Consider the following 23,828-nt stretch of genomic DNA (forward strand, 5'->3'; position numbering starts at 1 on the left):
CCTCCAACAAACTCATCACAGAGCTTCTAGTCCAGACATCTGATTGACACCCCTATTTATACACTTTCCATATAACCTACTTTGCACACACCCTCCAGTGAGGTTTAAAAAATGCAATTTAGTGATTGTAAACTCTGCTCCTTGCATGATTTCAGAGCTCCCTCATGCTTGTTAGAAAACAGACTTGGTCTGACCCTCAGGTTCAGCCTCAGATTCATTTCCCATCATTATTCCTGCATCATCTTCCTCAACAACGCTCTCTCATTTCCTGAACCAATCAACTTTGTTCCCTTCTTTAGGCTAATTATCCTCAATTGAAACCATTTCCAATGCAAACTTCTACTTATCTTCCAAGTATTAGTTAACTGATACTTCATATCAGCAGTTGACTCCAAGCCTCACTATGGCTACCTAATCTAATAGAGGCACATTTAAAACTCTGTTCAAATCATAATAGATTCCACTGTTAATTGTTTTCTTGAAATCTTATATTTATATATTCTTGGATTTTTTGTTTGTTTGGGTTATTTTTGGGTTTTGTGGGGTTTATTTTGTTTGTTTTTGGTTTTTGTTTTTTTGAGACAGGGTTTGTCTGTGTAGCCTTGGCTGTTATGAACTTTCTTTGTAGACCAGGCTGGCCTCCAACTCACGGTGATCCACCTGCCTCTCCCTCCCAAGTGCTGGGATTAAAGTAAACACATAATATCCCTCTGTCAGCTATGTCTATGTACCAAGGCATTTGATGTCACAATGTCTCATTTTTACATCATATGCTTAATGAACAGCATGGTACCTGTGGAGCTTTGAATAGGAATAACCTCTACAGACTCATAGCTTTGAATACTTGGTAATCAGGGAGTGGCACTATTAGGAGGTGTGGCCTTGTTGGAGAAAGAGTTTCAAACCTTAGGGTTTGAAATACTCGAGTTGTTCTCTCTTCCTGCTGCCTGCTGGTTCAGTTGTAAAACTCTTGGCTATTCTTTCAGTACTATATTTGCCTGAGTGCCTCCATGTTTCATGCCATTATGATAATGAACTAAACCTCTAAACCTGTAAGACATCCACAATTAAATGTTTTCCTTTATTTGAGTCACAGTGTTCATGGTGCCTGTTCACAGCAATAGGACTTTGACTAAGACAATACTAAGAAAGAAGAGGCTCACAGAATCTATGATTTGACCACAAAGATGAATGTATCCAGAGAATTCACATTTCCCTGCTTATTCTCTAAAATGGGACATGGAGAGGCATACTGAATTAAAAAGTAAAAGCAAGGTTTTACAGTCACACTTACTCCTTATTCTGAGCCCTACCTGTCAGTTGTTCTAGTCACTAATTTTTTTTTTTTTTGTCACTTACTTTTGAATAGTAAACTAGAAGATGAGGCCACTCAAAAATACTCTAATTCACCAAAGTATCAGTGTCTGTGATCTCTAATTTTCTAGAAAGGAAGTTTGTTTAAGGTTATTTTAAGTTTATGTTCTCATTCATGTTGAAACACTTTAGGCGTATGCTGAATGAATATTGATGTCAATTATCATAGTTATTAGCAATAGTGGTGGTTAAAAGAGTAGCAATAATAGTGAGAACTCATGATATGTGTGATATCTAAAGCAGTAGGGATGAATTGAACATAGGATGGCCACATTGGCTTTCCCAGTGCAATGATTGCTGCTACTACTAAGATGATGAGTGTGCTGATGATGTGTTGCTCTTGGCTCTGATAGTCACTAGAGTGATAAAGAGGGCTCTGTTCTGTAATGAGAGCTTGCTTATGTTTTTCATGCATTACAGGACTGTTGTTGTTTTAAGAAAAATCTGCTTTTACATATGGATGAAGTCTTCTCACTATACCCTCATAGAGATCTTTATAAAAGCGTAAATAAATTCCGTCATATGCATCTTTCCTGAATGACCTTGGTTTCTTCAATTTTCTAGGAAACTCTTCACATCAATTCTGCATGCTGATTCTTTGTATAACTGGAGCAAACTAAGCCATTGGTCTGTTTTTTCTTGTTGAATAAATGTTTCTTTTAATTAGTCATGTACTATTGTATCACTGACAGGAAAAAAGTATTTATGGTGTTACTTGGGTAAAAAAAAAATCAAATTCTAAGCATCTTTCTTGAGATTTGAGCAACGTGTGTGTGTGTGTGTGTGTGTGTGTGTGTGTGTGTGTGTGTGTGTGTGTGTGTGTGTATACACACATACAGAAAAATAAAGAGGGAGAAGGTGGACAGTGAAGGAGATGGGAGTTTTAGAAGCATTTGGGAAAATGTTAATGCAAAATGTTTCTAGGTGATAAGAGTTCTATTTTTCAGTATCATTAAATGTCTTTATTTTTGAAATTTCAGAATAGCATCTATAGGATACTTTTAAAAGACTGAAAGATTAATTTATTTTTGAGAAAAATTCATTAGGTATACTAACAAGATAATTTAACTTTGAAATTAAAATGCGTGCACAGACATAGAAGAAAAGAAGGGTTGAACAAGTAGCAGTTACATTTAAGATCAGTGGATGAGGTTTCTGAGAGAATACATTCTGATGACTTCTAATTCCCCTTGGTGAGCATTAGGCAACAAAACAGGTTTCAGCTCCATCCTGCCCACACTTTCCTTCCCCTGCCGAGTCTACACCAGTGACTGGAAATGTACTAGCACCTGCCCCGTACCTGAAGGTCATCTGGAAGACTTGGCCTTGGTTTACATGCTGGGTCCGGTTATTGTATCCGTGTAGCATCTCTCCAAAGAGGGTGTCATTGAATTTGGAGTCGGGTTTGAGGCACTTGGGGCCCTCACAGACATCTGAGAGCATTAGGCAGGACTTCCCATCAGGAGCCAGCTTGTACTCTTCCACACACCTGCATGACAAAACAGCTGAGGGTTAACTTCACATGCTATGTGCTCCCGCTGAAGGTCACCTAAAACCAGGGTCTCCTTTGCCTAAAAACAGGTCATAGTTTAAGCGTGGAAACAGCTAATTTGGCTGAAATATATCTAGGGCACCGGTATCTCTTGAGGGAATCACATTAATCCTGAAAATTGATAAATACAAGAAAAGTAATTTGTGACACTTTAAAGGATTCAAGGGGGCCACCAGCATGTGCATCCACACATAAAGTAGATTTAAAAGCAGTTTTCCACAAACATACCAATTTCAAAAGCATGACAGACCTATTCACAGGGAATTATCAAGTAGTTTCTTAAATAAGCATCTATTCCTAGTCTATCTGTCAACCAAAGTTGAATACTGTAGGAAAAGTAAAATTTATATTGCCCTTGTAACAAAGGCGACCTATCAGGATCATGGACGGTATCCATAGTTGCAGAAACAGCTTCTGCTCAATTATCAGTGTTAGTAGTCTCTTCTAGTCTCTCAGTGTCTGACAGCCACATGAGCCCTTGACATGCCTTTGAAACAGAAATGGGTTCCTTTGTGGACCAAGCAGACATCTGAATGGACAGTGGAAATAAAGTTTCCTGTTGGGGGATGGTCTAATGTATTTTGATGCCAATTACTGCTTGCTGTCTCTGTGACTCACCTTTTGATTAATAAAAAGCCATCCCACCTGGGCAGGGCAGAGGAGGCAGAGGTGTAGCTAAGGTTCCCAGGCTTAGACACACACACACACACACAGAGAGAGAGAGCTGGGAGAGAGGAGAGCGAGGAGAGAGAGACGAGAGAGAGCGAGGAGATACGAGGAGAGGAGAGAGAGGAGAGAGAGGAGAAGAGAGAGAGAGAGAGAGAGAGAGAGAGAGAGAGAGAGAGAGAGGAGAGAGAGAAATCCTGGGAAGAAGAAGAAAGACCTTGAGGAGAGAGGAAGAAGGCCACCATGGGTTAGATGGAGGAGAAGCACATGGCTGGCATGGATGAAAAATCTGGCCCAGATGAAGAACATTAGCAAGTATTTGGGATTATGGATATAGGAGGTAACTTGATAGAAGTTATTAGAAGCAGATGGCATGGATTGGGGTAGGTATCACATACCTGCCCCACTATGGGAGGTAGTTTAGAGGATTAATGTCAGCCCTGCCCCAGGTTAACTAAGGCTATTGTAAAATATAACAAGTGTCAGTGTCTTAGTTGATAGCCAGCCGGGCATACTGATAATACAGATAATTCAAAACAACAGTTGCCAATTTAAAGATGGTTTCAGCAGAAAAGGGTTTTCTTAGACAGTGATGGGATACTGGGTTAGAAGAGAGGTGGGAGAAGAGGAACAGTGATATCCACATCTGAAAATTAACACAGAGACTAGAAAATTTTGACTATATGTCATTTTGTGGGTATGTTCACAGAGCATCTGTGCATAAATTAACAATCAGATAGAAGTATTAGCTTCATACCTGGAGAGAACCAAACAAATGTGTTAATTGTTGCTTTGGGCCAAGAAATTCACTTAACTTCTTTGGTCTCTAGGTATGCCCTCCCCTGTAACAATATCTTACTAGTATACCATGAGACCACACGATATATTGAGTACAAAAATGAGGTTTCATTGAACCTATCAAGTTATTACAGAGGTAGCAATCATGGAGATATTTCTATGTATTAAGCCTTCCTATCCACTGGTCAAATCGTATTTTAAATTTAGCATAATATCACTTCTCCCACTGAGCACATTAGAAAACTAAGGATTCAAAGATGAAGCATATTACTGTGATGGGAAAAGTTTTCATTCACATTCAGGTCTGTTTAGTAACTAAGCATCTTTTGTAAGCCTAATAGTCTCCAAATCTTAGATTTTCTATTTACACTTGAACCTGGCTAGAGTGTTACAATTGAAGCATTATGCAGCATGCACTCTCTTACTTGTCTTTCCTCCCAAAGACATTGGAGATTACTGAAATTTGGGTCTGAAATGACTCAGGAACTCAAAGGACAAATGAGCCTCTGTGGAGTAGTTTGGTTGGAAAATGTAGCCATGTTGCTGGAACTTGTAACTGATGGGTGATAAAGACATGGAGCCCACTTGAAGCCAGAAAATAGACAAGTTGCATTGAAAACTTGACTCAAGATCACTCCAGTGAAAAGCCATGATATTCTCATGCATAAAGAAAGCTGTCACAGGGGTATCTCTAGCTGAGATTCCTAGTAGCAGGGGTCATAGAGACTGAAGAAGACACCCTCAAACTAGACAGAACTCTTAGTGGATGGAAGGGAGCACCAACCCACCCACAAAACTTTGACCCAAAATTTACCCTGGCTGTAAGATGTCCAGGGGTAAAAATAGAGCAGAAATTGAGGGACTGTCTACCTAATGCCTGGCCCAATCTGGGACCCACCCCATGGGAGAGAGCCAATCCCTGACACTATTAGTGATACTCTGCTTGTTTGCAGACAGGAGCCTAGCATAGCTGTCATCTGAGAGGCTCCATCCAGTAACTGATTGAAACAGATGCTGAGACTCATAGCCAAGCTTCGGGCAAAGTGTAGGGAGTCTTGTGGAAAAGTAGGGGTATGAATAGAAGGACCTGGCAGTAACAGTAGCTCTACAAGAAGACGAATGGAGCAACTAACCAGGGCCCAGGGCGGCTTTTGGAGACTGAAGATCCAACTAAGGACCATGCATAGACTGGACCTAGTCCCCTACACTGATATAGCAGATAGGCAGCTCAGGCTTCATGTGGGGTCCCCTAGTAAGGGGAGTGGGGGATGGGAGAGTGAACTGGGGATGGGCAGCTCTCTCTGACATGGACTCTGTTGCCTGCTTTTTAATTACTGCTCCCTGATAGGGCTGCTTCTCCAGACCACAGGGGAAGAGGATGTGCTCAGTCTTGATGTACCTTGATGAGTGGGATGGGTGGGTAGGAAGGGGTGGCTCCGCTTTTCTGAGGTATAAGGGAGGGGGGAAGAAAGAGGGAAAGTGGGACTAGGAGGAGAGGAGGGAGGGGGTTAAGATGGAGATGTAAAGTGAATAAATAAACAAATTAATTAAAAAATAGATACCTATTGTGTAAATGTACCATACTTTCTTTATCCATCCTTAGAAACAGGTACATTTACACAATGGAATACTATTCAGCTATTAAAAATAAGGAAATCTTGAAGTTTGCAGGCACATAGATGGAACTAGAAACGACCGTCCTAGATAAGGTTACCCAGACCCAGAAAGACACACATGGTATATAGTCACTTATAAGTGGATATTAGCCCAATATAGATGTCCTCTGAGAAACACCGCCCAGTGGGGTATCAGAACAGATACTGGGACTCAAAGAAGGACTCTGGGCAGAGTGCTGAGAGTTGTAGGGAAGAGTAGAGGTATGGAAGGTCCGGGATGGAGCAGGAACTCCACAGGGAAACCACTAAGGCCTGCAGATCTAGACACAAGGGACCTGCACAAACTGGTGCACCAGTCAGGGACAATGCGTGCAGACCAACCAAGAGCCTCTGTTCGGATGTAACCAATGGACTGCTGATTCTCCACATTGGCGGAGGGAGCAGGGAACTGCTGCTGAACCTCTGACATGCACTTGGGTCCCCACAGTTTGGTCACTGTCCCTTGGCAAGACAGCCTAGCAGGCACACAGAGGAAAGGGATGATGAGATCTATCCTGATGAGATCTAATCCAGACAGTTGGGGTAGGAGCCCCCCCCCATATCAGAGGTCTAGGGGAGGGGAATAGGCAGAAGAGGGAGGAAGGGTAGGAATGGGAAAATAAGGGGAAGGGGTTAACAATCGGGATGTAATATGAATACATATCAATATTAATAAATAAAATATACATTAAAAATATAACCAAAACAAAGAAAGAAAGAAGGAAAGGAAAGAAAAGAAAAGAAAGCCATCACTCTTTTGTCACTTCCTTGTTCTCCAGAATCCTGTGTACAAGCTGTAGTTACTTGTCTGAAAGTCACAATTTTCTATCCAAAGTGCAGCAGAGAGCATCCAGAAAGAGGCTGTGTCCAGTATTCCTGCTGAAATCTATTCCCCACACATCATCTTTTCCACTTCTGTTAGGTACAAGTAAATCCACATCAACACAGCTTCAACACAGGTGAGAGCACATAGTAAGTCCTCCATAAAGTCTAACTGCACCCACTATCCCAGAAGGCTCCTTAGTAAACTGAGTAGGATTTTGCCTCCATATCTTTCTTTATCCATTCATATACACAAATGTCTCTGCAACCATGATTAAAACATATGCTCGTTATAAATGTGTAAACAGAATCAAAGTGTGTAAAGTAAATTGTGGAACATTTTTTTCTACTCCATACTTCCTGTACTACTGCCATCATTATTATCTGGTATATATGCATTAAAATGTTTCCAACTCATTTAAATATGCATTTATATATGGATATCATATACAGTATACATAGATTGACAAACACAAACATACAGTTAATTATATAGATAAAAATCACAGCATATTTTCATAAGCTATGCATTTGTACCTAATGTTATTAGAGATATTTTCTCAAGCCAGTGACTTATGGATCTGTCTATAAAATGGTTATTTGGCACTGCACCGTCCAAATGTACCATAAAGCTTTTAACTAATTTTTATTGATGGGCACTTTGGCTGTTTGTAGCTATTTGTTATTGCAAATACTGCCAGAATGAAGATCTTTGTAGATATATCATGTGCACATGTTTGTATTCTGTAAGACAGATTCTTAGAAGAGGGATTGCTGGGTCAATGTGTATGAATTTTAAAATTTTGATACATCTACTAAATGGCCATCTGCAGAGGCTCTACCAGCTTACAATCCCATCATTGATAAATGAGGAACTTTATTTTCCTACATCATCCATGTTCATTATTGTCACTCTGGGATGAGAAAAAATAACTCATTCCTCTTTGGATTTGCATTTCTCCGATGCTACAGACCTTTCTATTTCTCTTTCTGTGAATGATTTTGGTGTTTTGACCATTTTCCTCCTATGATACTTGTCCCTTTCTCATTCCTTTGTACATGCTGTGTGTATTTTCTGGATGTTGACTTTACTGTCCATACATTTTCAAACTTTCTTCTACTCTGGACTTGTGTTTCAGTCTTGATTTGGATGTCATAGCATCTCTGTGAGCTGACTCTTTGTGTGTGTGTGTGTGTGTGTGTGTTTGTGTGTGTGTGTGTGCAATTTTTAGAAAGCCATAGGACAATATAATTGTCATTTTGTATATTAATCTAGTATTTCTAGTATTTTTAATATTGCCCCTATCTTTAGCTACCTCATATGCAGGAATATATTTTGTGTGTGGTAGAAGTAATTATTTCACTTTCTTTTTCTTTTTGCCAGTTCCAAACATATATATGATGGGCTGGTTTCTAATCTACACACATAGGATTCGTTCTTTGAATTCAATGACTTTGAAAAATAGGCAAGACAGTCCCCAAAAAGATCCATCCATTTACCAAGTAACTTGAAATATCATTTTTATCATATACTAAGTGTAAATGTACAGCAGGCATGCACAGTTGAGTTTATTTTCTATTTAATAGCTATACATTACTAAAATAGGTAGTTAAGAGCCATGCAACATGGGTGCTTGGAACCAAACTCTCATTCTTTGCATATGCAGCTCTTAACCACTGATCCATCTCCCCAGTCCCTGTCAATAGAGTTCTGTGCTGGGGATTGCTTATACTGTGTCAGAGATAACACTACAGTCTGGTCTCTTCCTGGGCATGATCTATAGTGTGTGTGTGTGTGTGTGTGTGTGTGTGTGTGTGTGTGTGTGTGTGTGTGTGTAAGTTATAGAGCATATAACTTACAACTGAGTTTACAACTCAGATCATACTCCATCACTGAGGGAAGTCAAGGCAGGAACTAAGAGACAAGACCTGAAGCAAGTGCCATGGAGGAGTGCTGCTCACTGCCTTGCTCTCCATCACTTGCCCAGGCTGTTTTCTTATACTCAACAGAACCACTTTCCCAGAGACAGTATTACCCACAGCAACTGAGTGGAGAAACCATGCCCCTGTATTCTGTAAAGTGGTTTCTGTGTGGAACAGAGAGAGTCACTGCCAGACTTAACCTATTCAAAGTGTTCCATGTTTAAGGTTACCTATCCCTTTCTATGGACTTTTTGGGGACCATATGTAACTGATAAATACTTCAAGATAGATGCAGGATACCAAATAAGAGATTTCATGTTTATGCACACTTCTCCTTTGGTGGATGGTTAATATTTTACAGCAACAAAGCTTATCTCATTCTGATTATTGTAGCAACCTCATGGTTTATAATCTTCAATTCAGAAACTAAGTTTTCATGTCCATTCTTCAAGTATTTTTTAAAAGCAGTTACAGAATTTTCAAATCATTTTTATGATAATTTTTGTTATTGGAATATTAATAAAATTTATGGGAGACACTATGCTCTCAAGATTATAGTTTCAGTCCTGATTCTGCCATTCAGAAGCTGTGCAACATTGAAAAAACTGTCTACCCTCTCTATACCCATTTTGCTTATATATAATGTAGCCCCTGACCTATAGTGCCACTGTACATAAGAAATGTATTATGTTTATATTTCAACAGAGTTAAAGTTTTTATTATCACAATCTTCTCCATTTCAGGAATGTTCTAGTTAGATTTTCTATTACCATGATAAAACACTACGGTCAAAAGAACTTTGCAAAGAAAGGATTTACTTAAGCTTACAACTCAAATCACACTCTATCACCAAGGGAAGTCAAGGTATAAACTCAAGGCAGGAACTTAGAGACAAGAACCGAAGCAAGTGCCATGGAGGGGTGCTGCTTACCACCTTGCTCCAGTTGCCTTGTTCACTTTGTTTTCTTATATTCTACAGAACCTCTCTCCCAGAGAAGCACCATCCACACTGAAAGATGCCCTTGCACATCAAACATCAAATAAGAAATACACCCCAGAGACTGAGTACCATGCCAAGCAAATGGAGGGACCTTTTCAACTAAGATGACTTCTTCCTGGATGATTCCAGATTTTTTTGTCAAGTGGACAAAACAATCAAGAAGAACAAGAAATGTGATCACTTTTACTTTATATTTTTTCTTATGTTTTTTATCAGTCATGTGTGGTTTGAGAAAAGCTATTGCTAATTTTTATGACTTGATTTTGGTCCAGTCAAACTAATTACTTGTAATATGTCTAGCAGAATTTCCTAGGGATATGGCCACATATTTGAGTGTCAAGCTAATAGCAAAAGCTGAAAAATTCTTCTTTTTGTGTCTTCAAGTTATACATATTTAGCTCTCTTATTTCTACATATTCTGCCTGTTTATATTCCCTCCATATTCATGACTTCAACTTGGAATTTATGTTTTCTAAGTATAAACATATTTTTCAAGATTCTATGTGTGTTGCTATAATATTGTACATAGTATTCTCATGAAATCTTTTTATCATTTGTGTGTCCACAGTTCTGTCCTTTGTTCATTGTTCATACTGTTCTTTTGTTTGCTTCTAATGTATTTATTTGTGATACCTCTCCATTCCTCCCTTGAACAAGCTTTCTGCATTTTATTGATGTGTCTTCTCACTGTTCTATTTCATTTACTGCTGCCTTTATTTGGATTAATTACTTCCTGCTGCTCTTTTTATTTTGGTTTACAATATGGCTCTTCTTTCTTCCTGAATCCTGAGTCAGATGCTTCATTTGTTTACTTTCAGACTGTAGCTTTGCCTCCATGCCACCTGTCTGATCATGGCTCTTTTTACTTCTAAGGATATGGTCATTTCAGGTTGACTTGTTTTTCATACCCAGGTAGTACTTAGAAAGTTTTTGGTTTCTCTCTCTCTGTCTTTCCTTCTCTCCTTCTCACTCCTCTCTCTCTCTCTCTCTGTGAGTGTGTGAGTGTGTGTGTGTGTTCTTTTTTTTTGTGTGTGTGTGTATGTATGTGTGTGTGTGTGTGTGTGTGTGTGTGTGTGTGTGTGTGTGAGAGAGAGAGGGGGGGGGGCTAAATCAGGTCCTGATCTGCACCTTCCATCATGCTTGAGACAGGGTCTATTATTATTGGCCATTGTGTATACCAGGCTAGATATTCCCTGAACTTTGGGGAGTATTTATTGCGTCACTGTAAGGGCAGTAGGATTACAAACAAGCAATATGGTATGAGACTTTATGTGAGTTCTGGAAGTCTAATCTCAGATCCACCACTGAGACATCTCCACATCACAGAAAATGGGGAGGCTTTGTTGGTTTTGTTGTTTTTTGTAAATTTACAAACAGATCCATTCCCTTTTCATTGTTAATTCATAATAGACTAGGATCCTACTAGGAAGGTAGCATGTATAATGTACTTTGAGAAATTCATGGAAATTTCAAACTAGCTCACTCCTTAAGTGAGTATCAAGTTCAAAACTTGGAGCTAATTACTGACTTCAAATAGAATCTGTGCTATCACCATCCATATGACCTTGATCAAGTCTATTAATTTTTCTAGGTTCAGTGTCATAATCTATTAAATGAGGGTAATTTCAGCCTTCATCAAAAAGCTGATGTGAGAATTAATGATAACTTAGACAGTATAAAACAGCACTTTTTATATAGCAGCAAAACAGTGTATCGCCCATTACATTTGTTGTGAGTATTGTCATCTGCCTATACTACTTCAGGTATACTTTCCTGGGAGTATAAATCCCAGCTTCTACCTTCTTTCTAGATCCAAGCCTCTTAAAATTCCAATCGAGTCTCCTCCTCCTCCTTCTTCTTCTTCTCTTCTTCTTCCCCCCATCTCTCTCTTCTGTGTCTCTCTTTGTCTCTCTGCCTCTCTTTTGTCAAAATATAAAATTTGAAACTTCTTATGTGCCATTTGTTATGAATGACTGGTATGAACAATTTATATTCATATGTGTATCTAATGTGTATGATACATAAGCAAAATAACTGTACTACATATATATCCACTGCAGGAAAGACTCTCTCTGTCTCTGTCTCTGTCTCTTTCTCTGTCTCTGTCTCTGTCTCTGTCTCTGTCTCTGTCTCTGTCTCTGTCTCTGTCTCTGTCTCTGTCTCTCTCTCTCTCTCTCTCTCTCTCTCTCTCTATCTATCTATCTCTATCTCTGTCTCTTTCTCTCTGTGGGTGGATTGAATGTGTGTGATAGAAAGGGGGGGAGAAGAATCTCAGGTGTTGATCTGCATCGTCTGTCATGCTTGAGACATGCATGATTGTTGGAAGTTAGCCATTGTGTATAGCAGGCTAACCAGATGCGCAAACATTTTATAGACTACCTGATCTGCTGCTAAAACCTATAATAGGTAGAATCGTGGCTCAGAAATGCTTATATCCTGGTCCTCAAGTTGGTTTCTATGATCTGGATACAGTTCCCAAAGGCTCATGTGTTAAATCTGTGGTTAAGTAGTCGGGCTTCTGTGAAACTACTGAGATGTAGGGACTAGTAGAAAGAAACTTAGGTCTCTGGAGAGGGAATGTCTTTGGGTGAGATATTGAGACCTTAGTCCTTGTTTCTTTCTTTTGCTTCTCTGTTATTATTAAGTAAGCAGCTTCCCTTCTCTGTCTCATCCATCTGCCAATCAGATATTGTTCTGATAGTGACATGGCCACAGCAATAAGGCCAATCATTCAAGGACTCAAAACTCTAAGACCATGAGTCCAAATGAGCCACACTGTAGTCAAATAAGCCCTTATAAGACAGCTGCAGTGGATCCAAGGGGTGTATCAGTACTCCTAGCAGCTGGAGAATGCAGGAGGAAGACTACTTTAAAGTCTCCAGAATATAACCATCTCTGCCAGTGCCTAAATTTCAGAAATTCTGACAGTTGGAGCTGAAGCATAGTTTGCATTGTTTTTAGTGGTGATTCACCTCAAAGCCAATAGCAGGAGCTTCACCCTCAGAGAGACGTACTGCTATGCTACTGTTGTCAAATGAGAAAACCAAGTATCAGAGACAAGAAAGGGCTACTAAACAAATGGTGTTAGGAGGTGGACCCAGGGTGCCATAGTTCAAGCACTGTCTGATTGTATGTGCATATGAGTCTATGTGTAAAAATTTAACAGCAAAACTGAAGGTTCTAGGTACTTTCTTTTTATTTTTTCTTTCTTTCTTTTCTTTTTTTATTATTTCTTTTTTTATTTTTTGGCTTGTGGTAGATGGATTATAACTCAGCAAGAAAAGAAGAAGAGAGAGAATAAAACAGCCTGGGGTAAGCTCTATAAAACCCTTATAAGCACAGGGCAAAAAAAACCAGATTTGTAAAGGCAAATGATCCTCTGAGTTTTGAAATGTGAACAATTATTCCTCCCAAGGCACCCTACTACAGGGAAAAATTTATGAGAAGGTCTGTTTAGCTGTTGCTTTCTTTTTTAATTTTATTTTTGTATGATGCCACATAATTATATGACTTCTTTAGAACATTCTGTTGTTAGGGAGGTTTTTTTCTTACAAAAATTTGAAAGAGCGTAGGCTTACAGGAAAACAGCCAAGATCTACATGAAATTATATATTTATACATATGCCAAATGAAAAACACAGGATAGGTGCAGACACGGAGTGGGCATTTTAGTTTAAAGCGATGACTGTGCTACGTTTAACATGCTCATCACATTGGAAGCACTCCAGAACTGAGTGAGGATTTGTATAGAGCTCCATAAAACTTTCTCTGTGTCTGGTTAGTATCATGTTTGTTTATTTTACCTTCATAGTAATATGGAGAGATGGGTACTTTTATTCTTGCTTTGCCATTGAAAATCTGAGGCTTAAGATGGTTGACTTTTTAAATCAAGGCCACATGACTACTTGGAACAACTAGGTCCTTGACATTAGTCATCTCACTCCAAATCCAGCATTTTTCCCTGTTAGCACAAATTCATCTTTGTCTTTTAAAGCAAACAAAAAACCAAGAACCCATAGAAAAAAAATCAAATTCTCAATGTGCATAAATTTTATTTTTGTGTTTTCTGGATTGCTTATTCCATCATTCCTGGGTGGTTATGGGCCAATAAAATTATTTATTGAAATACATAAACTAGGTACTATTTGTTAAAATAAAAAAGGGGACTAGAATACTTACAGAAAGATTGAAAATAAAGAAAGTTAAGGCTAAATGGGATGGAAGGAAATGCACACCAGAGACTTGGAACAATATAGGGGTGAACCATAGCCATGGTAACATGGGAACAGGCGCCTTTCAGCTAGCTCAGTGGGGCCAGTAGCTGTGGACATCAACTTTGTTATTCCCACTAGTCAGCATTAAAGGAGACTTTCCTATTGAGCACCCCAGAATGTAAATCAAAATGAAGATCTATAAAGCTTTTCTCCATATAGTCCAGATCTGAGGTTTCAGTCAAAGAAAAATGGGAAGTCTCTAGAAAAAAACATTGTGGAAGTAATGTATTCAAGTCTATTTGGAAAAAGAGGAAATAATGCAAAGGACAGAGAATGAAAGAAAAGGAGAGGAGAGTAGGGAAAGGGAAAAGAAAAAGAAAGAGAGGTAGAAGGGCACTGATGCGGCCAGGCATAGTGGCGCACGCCTTTCATCCCAGAACTCGGGAAGGCAGATGCAGGTGGATTTCTCTGAGTTCCAGGCTAGCCTGGTCTACAAAGTGAGTCCAGGACAGCCAAGGCTACACAGGGAGAAAGGGGGAAAAGGGGATGGAAAGTATGACAGATGTCATGGGACACTCCAAGCTAATTAAATAGTAGACTTGATCGACTCTCAGCAATAGTAAGAAACATCAGCATTTCATACTAGGGAAAAGAAAGGGAAAAAGATTGTCATTTCAACTCTTGTCAAAATCATTGGTTAAAAATTTAATTTTAAAAATATAAAAATGTGGGGATATGTATATTTTGCAATAAAAATATATTTCTCTGCAACAGAACTCATCATATAACCTTGATCACCTCAAATACACTGGGAACCTAAGGATAGACTTTCTTTGATGGGCTTCACTACTCAACTATTTCTTGTTTTATAGATCTTTGACTATTTTTTTTTTTCAGAACCAGCATTCCCAAGAATATATAAGAAAGTGCCATAGAAAACACTTGGAAGGACTTTATGTCTTACCCTTAATTTGCTGATAATTTGGAAATGTTTATTGAACAGCATAATAATTAATAACAAATGCTACAATGTTGGATAAAAGGGAACAAGACTGGAGCCAGCTATTGTCCTCTGACAGACTCCACTCAGCCGAGGATCAAAGGAGAAATTGAGTCTCACAATCAAACTTTGGACAGATCACGGAGAGTCCTATGGATGAGTCGGGGGATAGAAGGACCTGGAGGTGACAGGAGCTTCACAAGAAGACCAACAGAGCCAACCAATCTGGGCCCCAGGGGGCTGGTGGAGACTGATGCACCAAACAAGGACCATGCACTGAGAGGACCTTGGTCCCCAACTCAGATGTAGCCTATAGGCAACTCAGTCTCCATATGGGTCCCTTAGTAAGGGAAGAAGGTTCTGTCCCTGCCATGGACTCTGTTGCCTGCACTTTGATCACTTCCTCTTCGTGGGGTGCCTTACCACGCTACAGAGAAAGAGGATGTAGTCAGTCCTGATGAAACTTGGTAGGTTGGAGTCAGTTGGGGAGAAGAGCTCCCCCTCTCTGAGGACTAGGGGAATGGAATGGGTGTAGGAGAGAGGGGGGGTGGGACATGGAGGAAATGAGGCATAGGGCTACAATTGGGATGTAAAGTGAATAAAAGTTAAAAAAATAAATATATGCAAAGAACATGGCACATAGGCATTTAGATATAGCTCAGTTGCCCAATTTGCTATGACCCTAGATCCCATCTCCAACATTAAAAATTTCCTCCAGCATGCAGGCATCCAGTGCTAATTCAGTGTTGTGAGTTAAATGTAAATGTTCCCTATGGGCTCATGTATTTGAACACTTGGCCTCCAGCTAGAGGTACTGTTTGGGAAGGCTCTGGAACCTTTAGAAGGTAGAGCTTCACTGGAGGAATTAGGCAGCTGGGCCCCCCTTGAGATTTTATAGCTTGGCCCCAATTCCTGATCATTATCTGCTTCCTGGCTATGGATACAATGCGACCAATGTCTCCAGCTCTTACCACCAAGACTTTTTTCACCAATAGTGGACTGTGACCTTTTCAACATAAAGCCAAAGTAAGCCCTTCCTCTCTGAAGTTGCTTCTTGTCTGGTATATTGTCAAAGCATTGAGAAAAGTGTCTAATACTATGAGAGATGGAGTTTACATCCTTCCAGTCTGGGGCAAAGGGAGACAGCTCTGGTTTTGGCCCATCAAGTAGAAAGTGCCACAAAACAAATGTTTGAGTAGATACCCATGGTTTACTAATGCTCCAAATAAAAATCCCGTGATTCCACTCTCTAGTCCAGTGTACTCTAAAACCAGAGTAGACATTTGTGTGTGTGATGAAAACAAGGAGTTTTCCACTAGCGGCAAAGAGTACTCACATGCACTTATCTCCTTTCCCTGCCCAAGTCATGTAAACAGAATATGCAATCCAAAGGACAATTAGGGTGACTCGAGGATGGAGTGTTTCTGAGCCCATGTGTGTAAATATACTTTCTTTTAAAAATAACTTTTAAGGTCTATTTATCTTCTATGTCTGAGTGTTTTGTCTGCTTTATTACAGCAAAAAAAAAAAAAAAAATGTGTGAATAATGTGCATGGAGGTCAGAAAAATATATCAGATTCCCCAGACCTGGAGTTATAAATGGCTGTGACATGCCATGTAGGTGTTGAGAACTGAGCCTGAGCCCTCTGGAAGATGAACAAGTGCTCCTAACTGCTGAACTATGTTGTTATCTGGTAAATACATTTTCACTGAAACCGGAGCTGAGAAATACTTGGCATAGTTCATGCTCTTGGCTTTTTCTCCTAAGTGTAGTTCATGTTGCAGGGAGTTGCGATTTTTTTTCCTAGCTATCCTGAGAATTATAGAAATTCCAAAACTGTTGATGAAATTCTCCCCATTGTTTACATGGGAACAGAGGAGGAAATGTCTTAGTTATTAAGGCCAAGAAACTCCACCCCCCCAAAAAAAACAGATTAAAAAAAAAAAAAAAACAGAAAAAAATTTCTTTTTCGTAAGCAAAGACAACTATGTAGTCTACTGTATTGTTTTCATGTGTGTTTTTTAACTGTTTGCTTTCATTGCCAAGAAGCACAAATCTAAATTTATTCTATGTTGAATGACTTTCCCATTTCAGATTCCCAAATCTATTTTCTCTTTTCTTTCCTTATACATACTCCTGCTTAGCTCTGTCTTTATATTAGCAACTTACAAAAAATGCATTATATTTATGTGGATAAAATTAAGTTCTCTTGGAAATATGTGTGGTATACATTGTAAACTCACCCACACAAACACAGCAGATAAACTCAGTTGCTAGGCAACTTTCTGGGTCTTCACAGAAGGCAATGTTTTCCCATCTATAAGAATCATTCTGAATGCCTCAGCTTAGAGTTCAGTGACTTCACAACCTATCTCAAAGCTTCTGTCAGTCACAAGGGTTGCCTGGCTTCTGCTCCCATTCATCAAGACCAAGGGAGCTTCAGCAACCTGCTCCCAGGATTCTGTGATCAGTACTTTACAGAGCTGTTAACATCTAATAAAATCCCAAACACAAAGAAAATACAACAAACCCAAGGTTAGCAAATTCTCTCATTCAGCAACTAAAGTTTTAAAGGAGCCCTTGGGTCACACAGTATAAAATGGCAGCATAGACACTGTGGAGGTTCAAATGGGAATGACACCCATAGGCTCACATATTTGAATGCTCACTTATCAGAGAGTGTCACAACCTAAGAAACATTAGGAGGTGTGGCTTTGCTGGAGTAGATGTGCCCTTCTTGGAATAGGTGGACCTTGGAGAAGAAAGTGTATCACTGAGGATAGGATTTGAGGTTTCATAAAGCCTATGCCAGACCCTGTCTGTCTGTTTGTGTGTCTGTCTGTCTGTCTGTCTGCCTCTCCCTCTCCCTCTCTCCCTGCCTCTTTCTCCCTGCCTCTCTCTGCTTACACATGAGGTTATAGCTCTCAGCTCCTTCTCCAGCACCACATCTGTCTATGGCCATGTTCCCTGCCATGATGATAATGGACTAACCCTCTGAAGCTTAAGGAAGCACCTAATGAAATGCTTTCTTTTATTTTATGAGTTGCCGTGGTTATGTTGCCTCTTCACAGCAATAGAACAGTGACTAAGAGAGGCACCAGGTGGTTAAGAAATAGCTTCTCTTCTTAAAGGGTACACAGTATGACAGATAGAAGTAAAACTCAATGGAGTTCACCTAGAAAGAAAAAAAATGCAGTGGTCTGTGTTGGTCGGGAAACAGACTGGCAATCTGGGTAGTTAACCAAAGATCCAGTCTATAAGATACATCCAGATATTATGAGTAAAATTAGATTAGCTACAAATGGTAGGTATTGTGTGGTGAATGCCTGTAATCCCAGTGCCTGGGAGGAGGAGGCAAGAAAGATCAGGAGTTTAAGGTTGTCTCTGGCTACATACACAATCCAAAACCAGCTTGGGCTCCATGAGATGCTGCCTCAATCCTCCCCCAACCCGTAAAAAATGAAGTACAGGCAAATTTAAGTAATCATTTCCTGTATCAGTAGAAACAAAAAACATTTTAGATTGTTAATTATACAGCTTATTTAATGTTTCATTCAGTATGCCAGGGCTAATAATTATATATATACGTATATAATATATTAGACACACACACATAAGAATGACAAAGAGAAAAACAGCCTTTCTATATGTTCCCTATCCCACTTGGTAAGCATCAAGCCATAATTTGAATAGACTTTATTTGTAAGCATTGATATTATTACCCATGTCTGAGGTAACTGTACAACTCATTCAACACTCAGTGTTGCTGAAGAAGATGATGCTTGCCTTAAGACTAGAAGGTGACACAGATTTGTCCAGGTTAAAGGACCAGGGATGAATGAGATAAGATGGGAACAGGGAGAAGAGAGATTGTGGGGAGAACAGTGCTGTCAAAATTCCATAGACTGAGACCATGGGTATAACATAAGGAGAGGGGATGTATGTGAAATATTAATAGAAAAGGCCATAGTCGCAATGCCTTACAATGACTTACATTGTGTTAAAACCTTTAAAAATAATTGTTAGCTGAGTACCCACTATGTGCTCTGCTCTGCTCAAGGTAGTGGATACAAAGTAGGAAGCACAGTATAAAATTCCATAATTGAATACTTAATTGCTACAGTTTTCTACCCATTAAGCCAATAATTACACAGCTTACTGAATGCTTCATTCCACATGCTGGTCTCTGTGCTTGCATAATTTCCCTTAATCCTCACAACTGTGTACAGTCACTTCTGAGCCTCCATTAAAGAGCAGAGGCTCAAGCATATTGAATCACTCCACCAAGATCACATAACTGGATATACTCAGAGGCTAGCAGCTGACAGAAGATCTGTCTTCCTGGGACTGGAGCCACATGGCCTAGGTTGGAATTCCTATGGCCCCCAATTACCAGCTATGTGACCTTGGGAAAGCCACCAAGCCTGAGCACTCTTGTGCTTTGTTTTTTCATCAGTAAAATGAAAATCATAACTTTGCCTTTCCTGCAGAGTCGTCATGCGGGTTAACAGAGCAGTCCCTTAAAGCAGTCATGACATATAAGAAGTGCTTAATGAATCATTATCTGTTGTTATTAACCTGGCTGCAAATAGATTTATTTAGCCTGCTCCCATTCAACCAAAAAAGGTCATAGAGTTTTATGTGGATTAAGCAAGGGAGGGTCTGTTTTGCTTACCCTGCTTAATTCAATAGCATCTTACTTCTCTCACAGCCAACTCTCTCATAAGCACCTGCTAATAGCCTTCATTGTTTACAGTGCTTCTAACAAGTGTGGGCAACTTCTCATTTGCATCGTTAATAGACAATTTCCAAAGCATGTGGAAACAACGGTTGCTTTTAGGAAACCTGCACTCAATTTCCTTTTCTGTCCTGTTTACCAACAGAGAAGGGTTTTTAACAGCTCACCCACGCTCTAATCCAATCTTGTTTACCACTTTCACAGAAATTTCATGGTGCAATAGGTCAGTCAGTCCAGTCTCACAGACCAGAAAAGCAAAGTGGAGGGCCATCATGTCATCAGGCAAGGGGCAAGCAGCTGTCACCAGGTCATTCAGTATAGTTACTCTGCTTCATGCAGTATGTAGCTTAAAAGCACTCTTAGTACTAACATAAATGTGCTGTAGGCAATGCATCATCCTCTATAGCAAACCACACACAGTGACTATTACCCCTATGTTACAGAGGAGGAGAAAAATGAGGCACAGAGTTAAGAAGTGTTTAGCCATGTGCCCAAGGCCACCCAGCAAGGAGGCCATGAGCCACATCACCAATGCTATGGCTTTGAATGTGTTACTTAAGAGGGCAATAAAACAGACAATATTTTGTACTCTCCACAGCCATCTTTATATTCAGACGGGTGTTATCAACATTTTACAGATGAGGAAGATCAGGAGTCCTGGGAGCCTTGCTTACTGAGTAAAGGACAGTGGTGGTTTTTGGACTAGAATCTCCCTCTTGAATCCAAGGTGCCCTGCAGTGCACACTGCATAGAAAGCTTGAATGATTTCTGATGTCAAAATCCATTATTCCCGTTGCTGCCGCTGTGACTGTTGTTATTTGGTGCGAACACCCTCCCCCAAGTGCATAGAGAGGAAAATAACAGTGATAAGAACACACTTGATTCTGTATGCAAGCCTGCAGATCTGAGTCCATGCATAATTTACTCAACACTTGCCTGTAGTCACTTAAGCTGAGGAGAGACTGCCATAAATTCAGGTCTGCATACATTAATTTACTTCTTATTTATTTTATTGATACATATCTAAGGCCTCCAGCGAGCTGCTTCAACACCTGCTTGAAGGCACCAGTAGCCCCGAGTTTGAAAGGGGCAGGAACGGAGACCCTGAAATGAGTACTTAACTCTGTGTACTAGAGCCGCAAAAGTTAAATTAATTTTCTGCCAAACTGGGATTAAAGCTATGCTTGCTCCCACCTTTTCTGTCATGTGCAGGACTGTAAAGGTTGCTCTTGCTCTGTTTTGCTTGGTAATGAGAATGTCTGATACACTTCTCACAGGGATCAGAGGACTCTCTTTGAGTGACAGAAAGCCAAAGATGAGCAAACCAGAGAGGAAATAAATCGGAGAAGAAAAACAAAACTGTTGCTATTTTCTTGAGAGGGTCAAACATCCCTCTAGGCATTGAGGCGGGACAAGTGTCATCTACACAGTCACTCAGAAGAAATGTCATCTGCCTCCCTGAGTGTGAGAATAAGTATCTTTCACAGATTGGCAAACTACGGCCTAGAAAGGGGGCAGGGGAGGGGCAGTGAGAGAGCGAGGAGAGGCCATGGGGAAGGTGACAGGAATGTGTTCTCCTTTTCATTTCTCACACCATCTTCTAAACTCATTTTGTCCAGCCGGAGGTGGACCCCAATGCGTGTGAACGGCCCTGGGTGCAATCCCAAGCCTTCTCATGCCAAGACAAAACAAAACAAACAAACAAACAAACAAACAGAAACAAAAACAAAAATTGTAACAAAATCCCCTGGGCTTGAGTTCTTCAGAAGCCAGAAGAGTTTATGGCTCTCCGTATGATTCGCTTCACATGAACCACTCCCCAGCTAGTAGTCGTGACCCAGTGAAGCTGAACACTGAACTCAAACTGCTGAGTTCCCAGAGGATCTAGTTTGCAGCCTGAACCAATGTGTACGTATACACACACCTTCCACACCCCTGAATCTGTCTTTAGATACATGGGTGGGGCTACAAGGAGAGGCAGAGACAGGGCAGGAATGTGGACCAGAACGGGACATCTAGACCTTATAAAGAGGCTTAGACATGAGTGTATGCACTCCTCAGTCATTTTTTTTTCTTACCTATTTTTCTTTTGCGTACCCAACCGGGTATGAGTAAAAGAAGCAACTGTTTTGTCCTTGCATGTTGGGCAATGCCTAGTCAGGTAGTATTTCCTGACCATTTGCCCATATATTCTGTGCTACTATGTGGGACTTCCTGGACTTTAGAAATGGTGACTCACCCACAGAACATGAAGATCGTGTTGGAGGTGGCATCATAGGGCAAAGGCAGTGTCTGTTGGAGGCAAAGCTGCTCACACCCTCCATTAAAGCCATCAGAGCAGTCGATGCCCTTGGAGTGATCATAGCAGCCGGAACCATCCTTCATGGGCCTCAGTTCCTCAGGACACTGTTTGGAGAGAGGTCAACAGGGAGGTTATGATGCAGGAGGAGGGGGTTCCATCTCTTTCCACACACTTATATGGGGATTTGAGCTTTATTTGACCCATTAGGAACTGTATAGCCATGGATAACATTCTTTTCTACCATAATCTCAGAATACCTTGTAGTGAATAGAGCTTTTGTGGTCATCTTTTTCACTAGATGGGAGACTGAGGGGCATAATGTCAAACTGCTTGGGACACGGACATTCACAGAATCATGCCATAAAGGCAACTAATGCCAACATCTTCTTTACTGTTTTTGTAATTATTGCCTGGCCAGGTCCTCCACTATAATGGTCACCTAGAAAATTTGCTAGGTATATTTTTCTTAAAACTGAATAAACGTTTTAATTCTGGATCTCATTGTGTGACCATAGGTAGGTTACTGCCCTCTCTGAGTGTCATTTTTGTTGTCTACAAAATGGACGTAAGGTAACTGTAGATTAGCAGTGAGGCTTTAATATGAATCACAAGCATGGATACATACCTCATTTCAGAATCTGTTACATGATTGGTACTCAAATGTACATTACCTTTCTATGTTGACTTGATATCCTTTTCACCTTTGTCCCCAGAGCCCTAAGTAAGCAACAGTATTGGGAGGAGACCTCCTAACCAGTCTGGCTTCTCTACATTGTCTTCTATGTGACCACTGAAATCATATTTCTAAGTGGCATCACAACTCAGCATCAATAAATAAATGAGTCTACAAGTGCTTGAATCTTTCATATGCTGGCAATACAGAGTGTTTGCAAATCCTCTGTCTGCCATGTACACATCTTTGCATGGAGCCCTAAGTCCCTAAGCAAACCCCAGAGATTCCCACCTTCCACGACCTCAACTTAGACACAACGTTCAATGTATCTGTCATTTTGAGTCTCTGAGAGTGGAAGATCTGTTGTTGAAGTTCACCTGCCTATGAATTCCCATCACTGGATGCACGAAGCTTATCTCCAGTTCTGCTGATAGAGATTCAATCCCAACACCCTTCGCTTCTGAACAAGGTACTAGGTTTTAATTTCAGTCACCCTGCTGTCGTTTCTACTATGATAATGCTCAAAGAGCAGCCCTCTTCATCCATCAATATAAATCACTGATTAAAATGCCCTCCCTCTTTGTCTCCCCTCTGCCAGCTCTCCATTCTCTTCCCTGTCTTCCTAAAATTATAGGAAGAATATTAACACACACACACACATGCACACGCACATGCACACACACATTAATTTAAAAGAAAAACACCTCAATAAAAAAGGAGGTCAGCTCTCTTGGAAATTAAATTTTGCCTAAGTATGATTTGTAATTACAAATGCACAAGAGAGTTCTTCGAGACATTTGAGACTGGTGCCAGAAAGGGTGATGGAGAAAATAGGTTATAAATGGCTTTTGTCAAGCTGCAGATAAAGGTTATAAAACTGCTACAGTTTGTGCTTAAAAAGAAAAATCAATTTTGCATGTGAGTGAAGTGTTGTACATATTAACACAAGCTCGGGAGAGGCCTTGTCTGTTTCTGAACATCAACTATCAGACAGAGGGAGCTGATCATGTGTTTATTCAGAATAAGCTGCTATACTGGGGCCTGTGTTCTATCCACCTAAAAGTATTCAGAAGCAAGTATTGCACTTTCCTGCCACATAGCAGGAGATGT

At 40.1% G+C, this 23,828-nt stretch overlaps 1 protein-coding gene across 3 annotated transcripts in view; it reads right to left on the reverse strand.

Moving 5' to 3' along the window:
* The window catches only part of Astn2 (astrotactin 2), a 985,961-nt gene that overhangs the window by 352,013 nt on the left and 610,120 nt on the right, over positions 1-23,828 (reverse strand). For all 3 annotated transcript variants that reach the window (XM_051163215.1, XM_051163211.1, XM_051163209.1), the window contains 2 exons: positions 21,983-22,149; positions 2,675-2,863 (listed from right to left, as the gene is read on the reverse strand). In XM_051163215.1, the coding sequence (XP_051019172.1) occupies positions 2,675-2,863; positions 21,983-22,149 (356 nt within the window). The remainder of the gene's footprint in view (positions 1-2,674; positions 2,864-21,982; positions 22,150-23,828) is intronic.

The sequence above is a fragment of the Acomys russatus genome, chromosome 2 (assembly GCF_903995435.1).
Source record: "Acomys russatus chromosome 2, mAcoRus1.1, whole genome shotgun sequence".
NCBI lineage: Eukaryota > Metazoa > Chordata > Mammalia > Rodentia > Muridae > Acomys > Acomys russatus.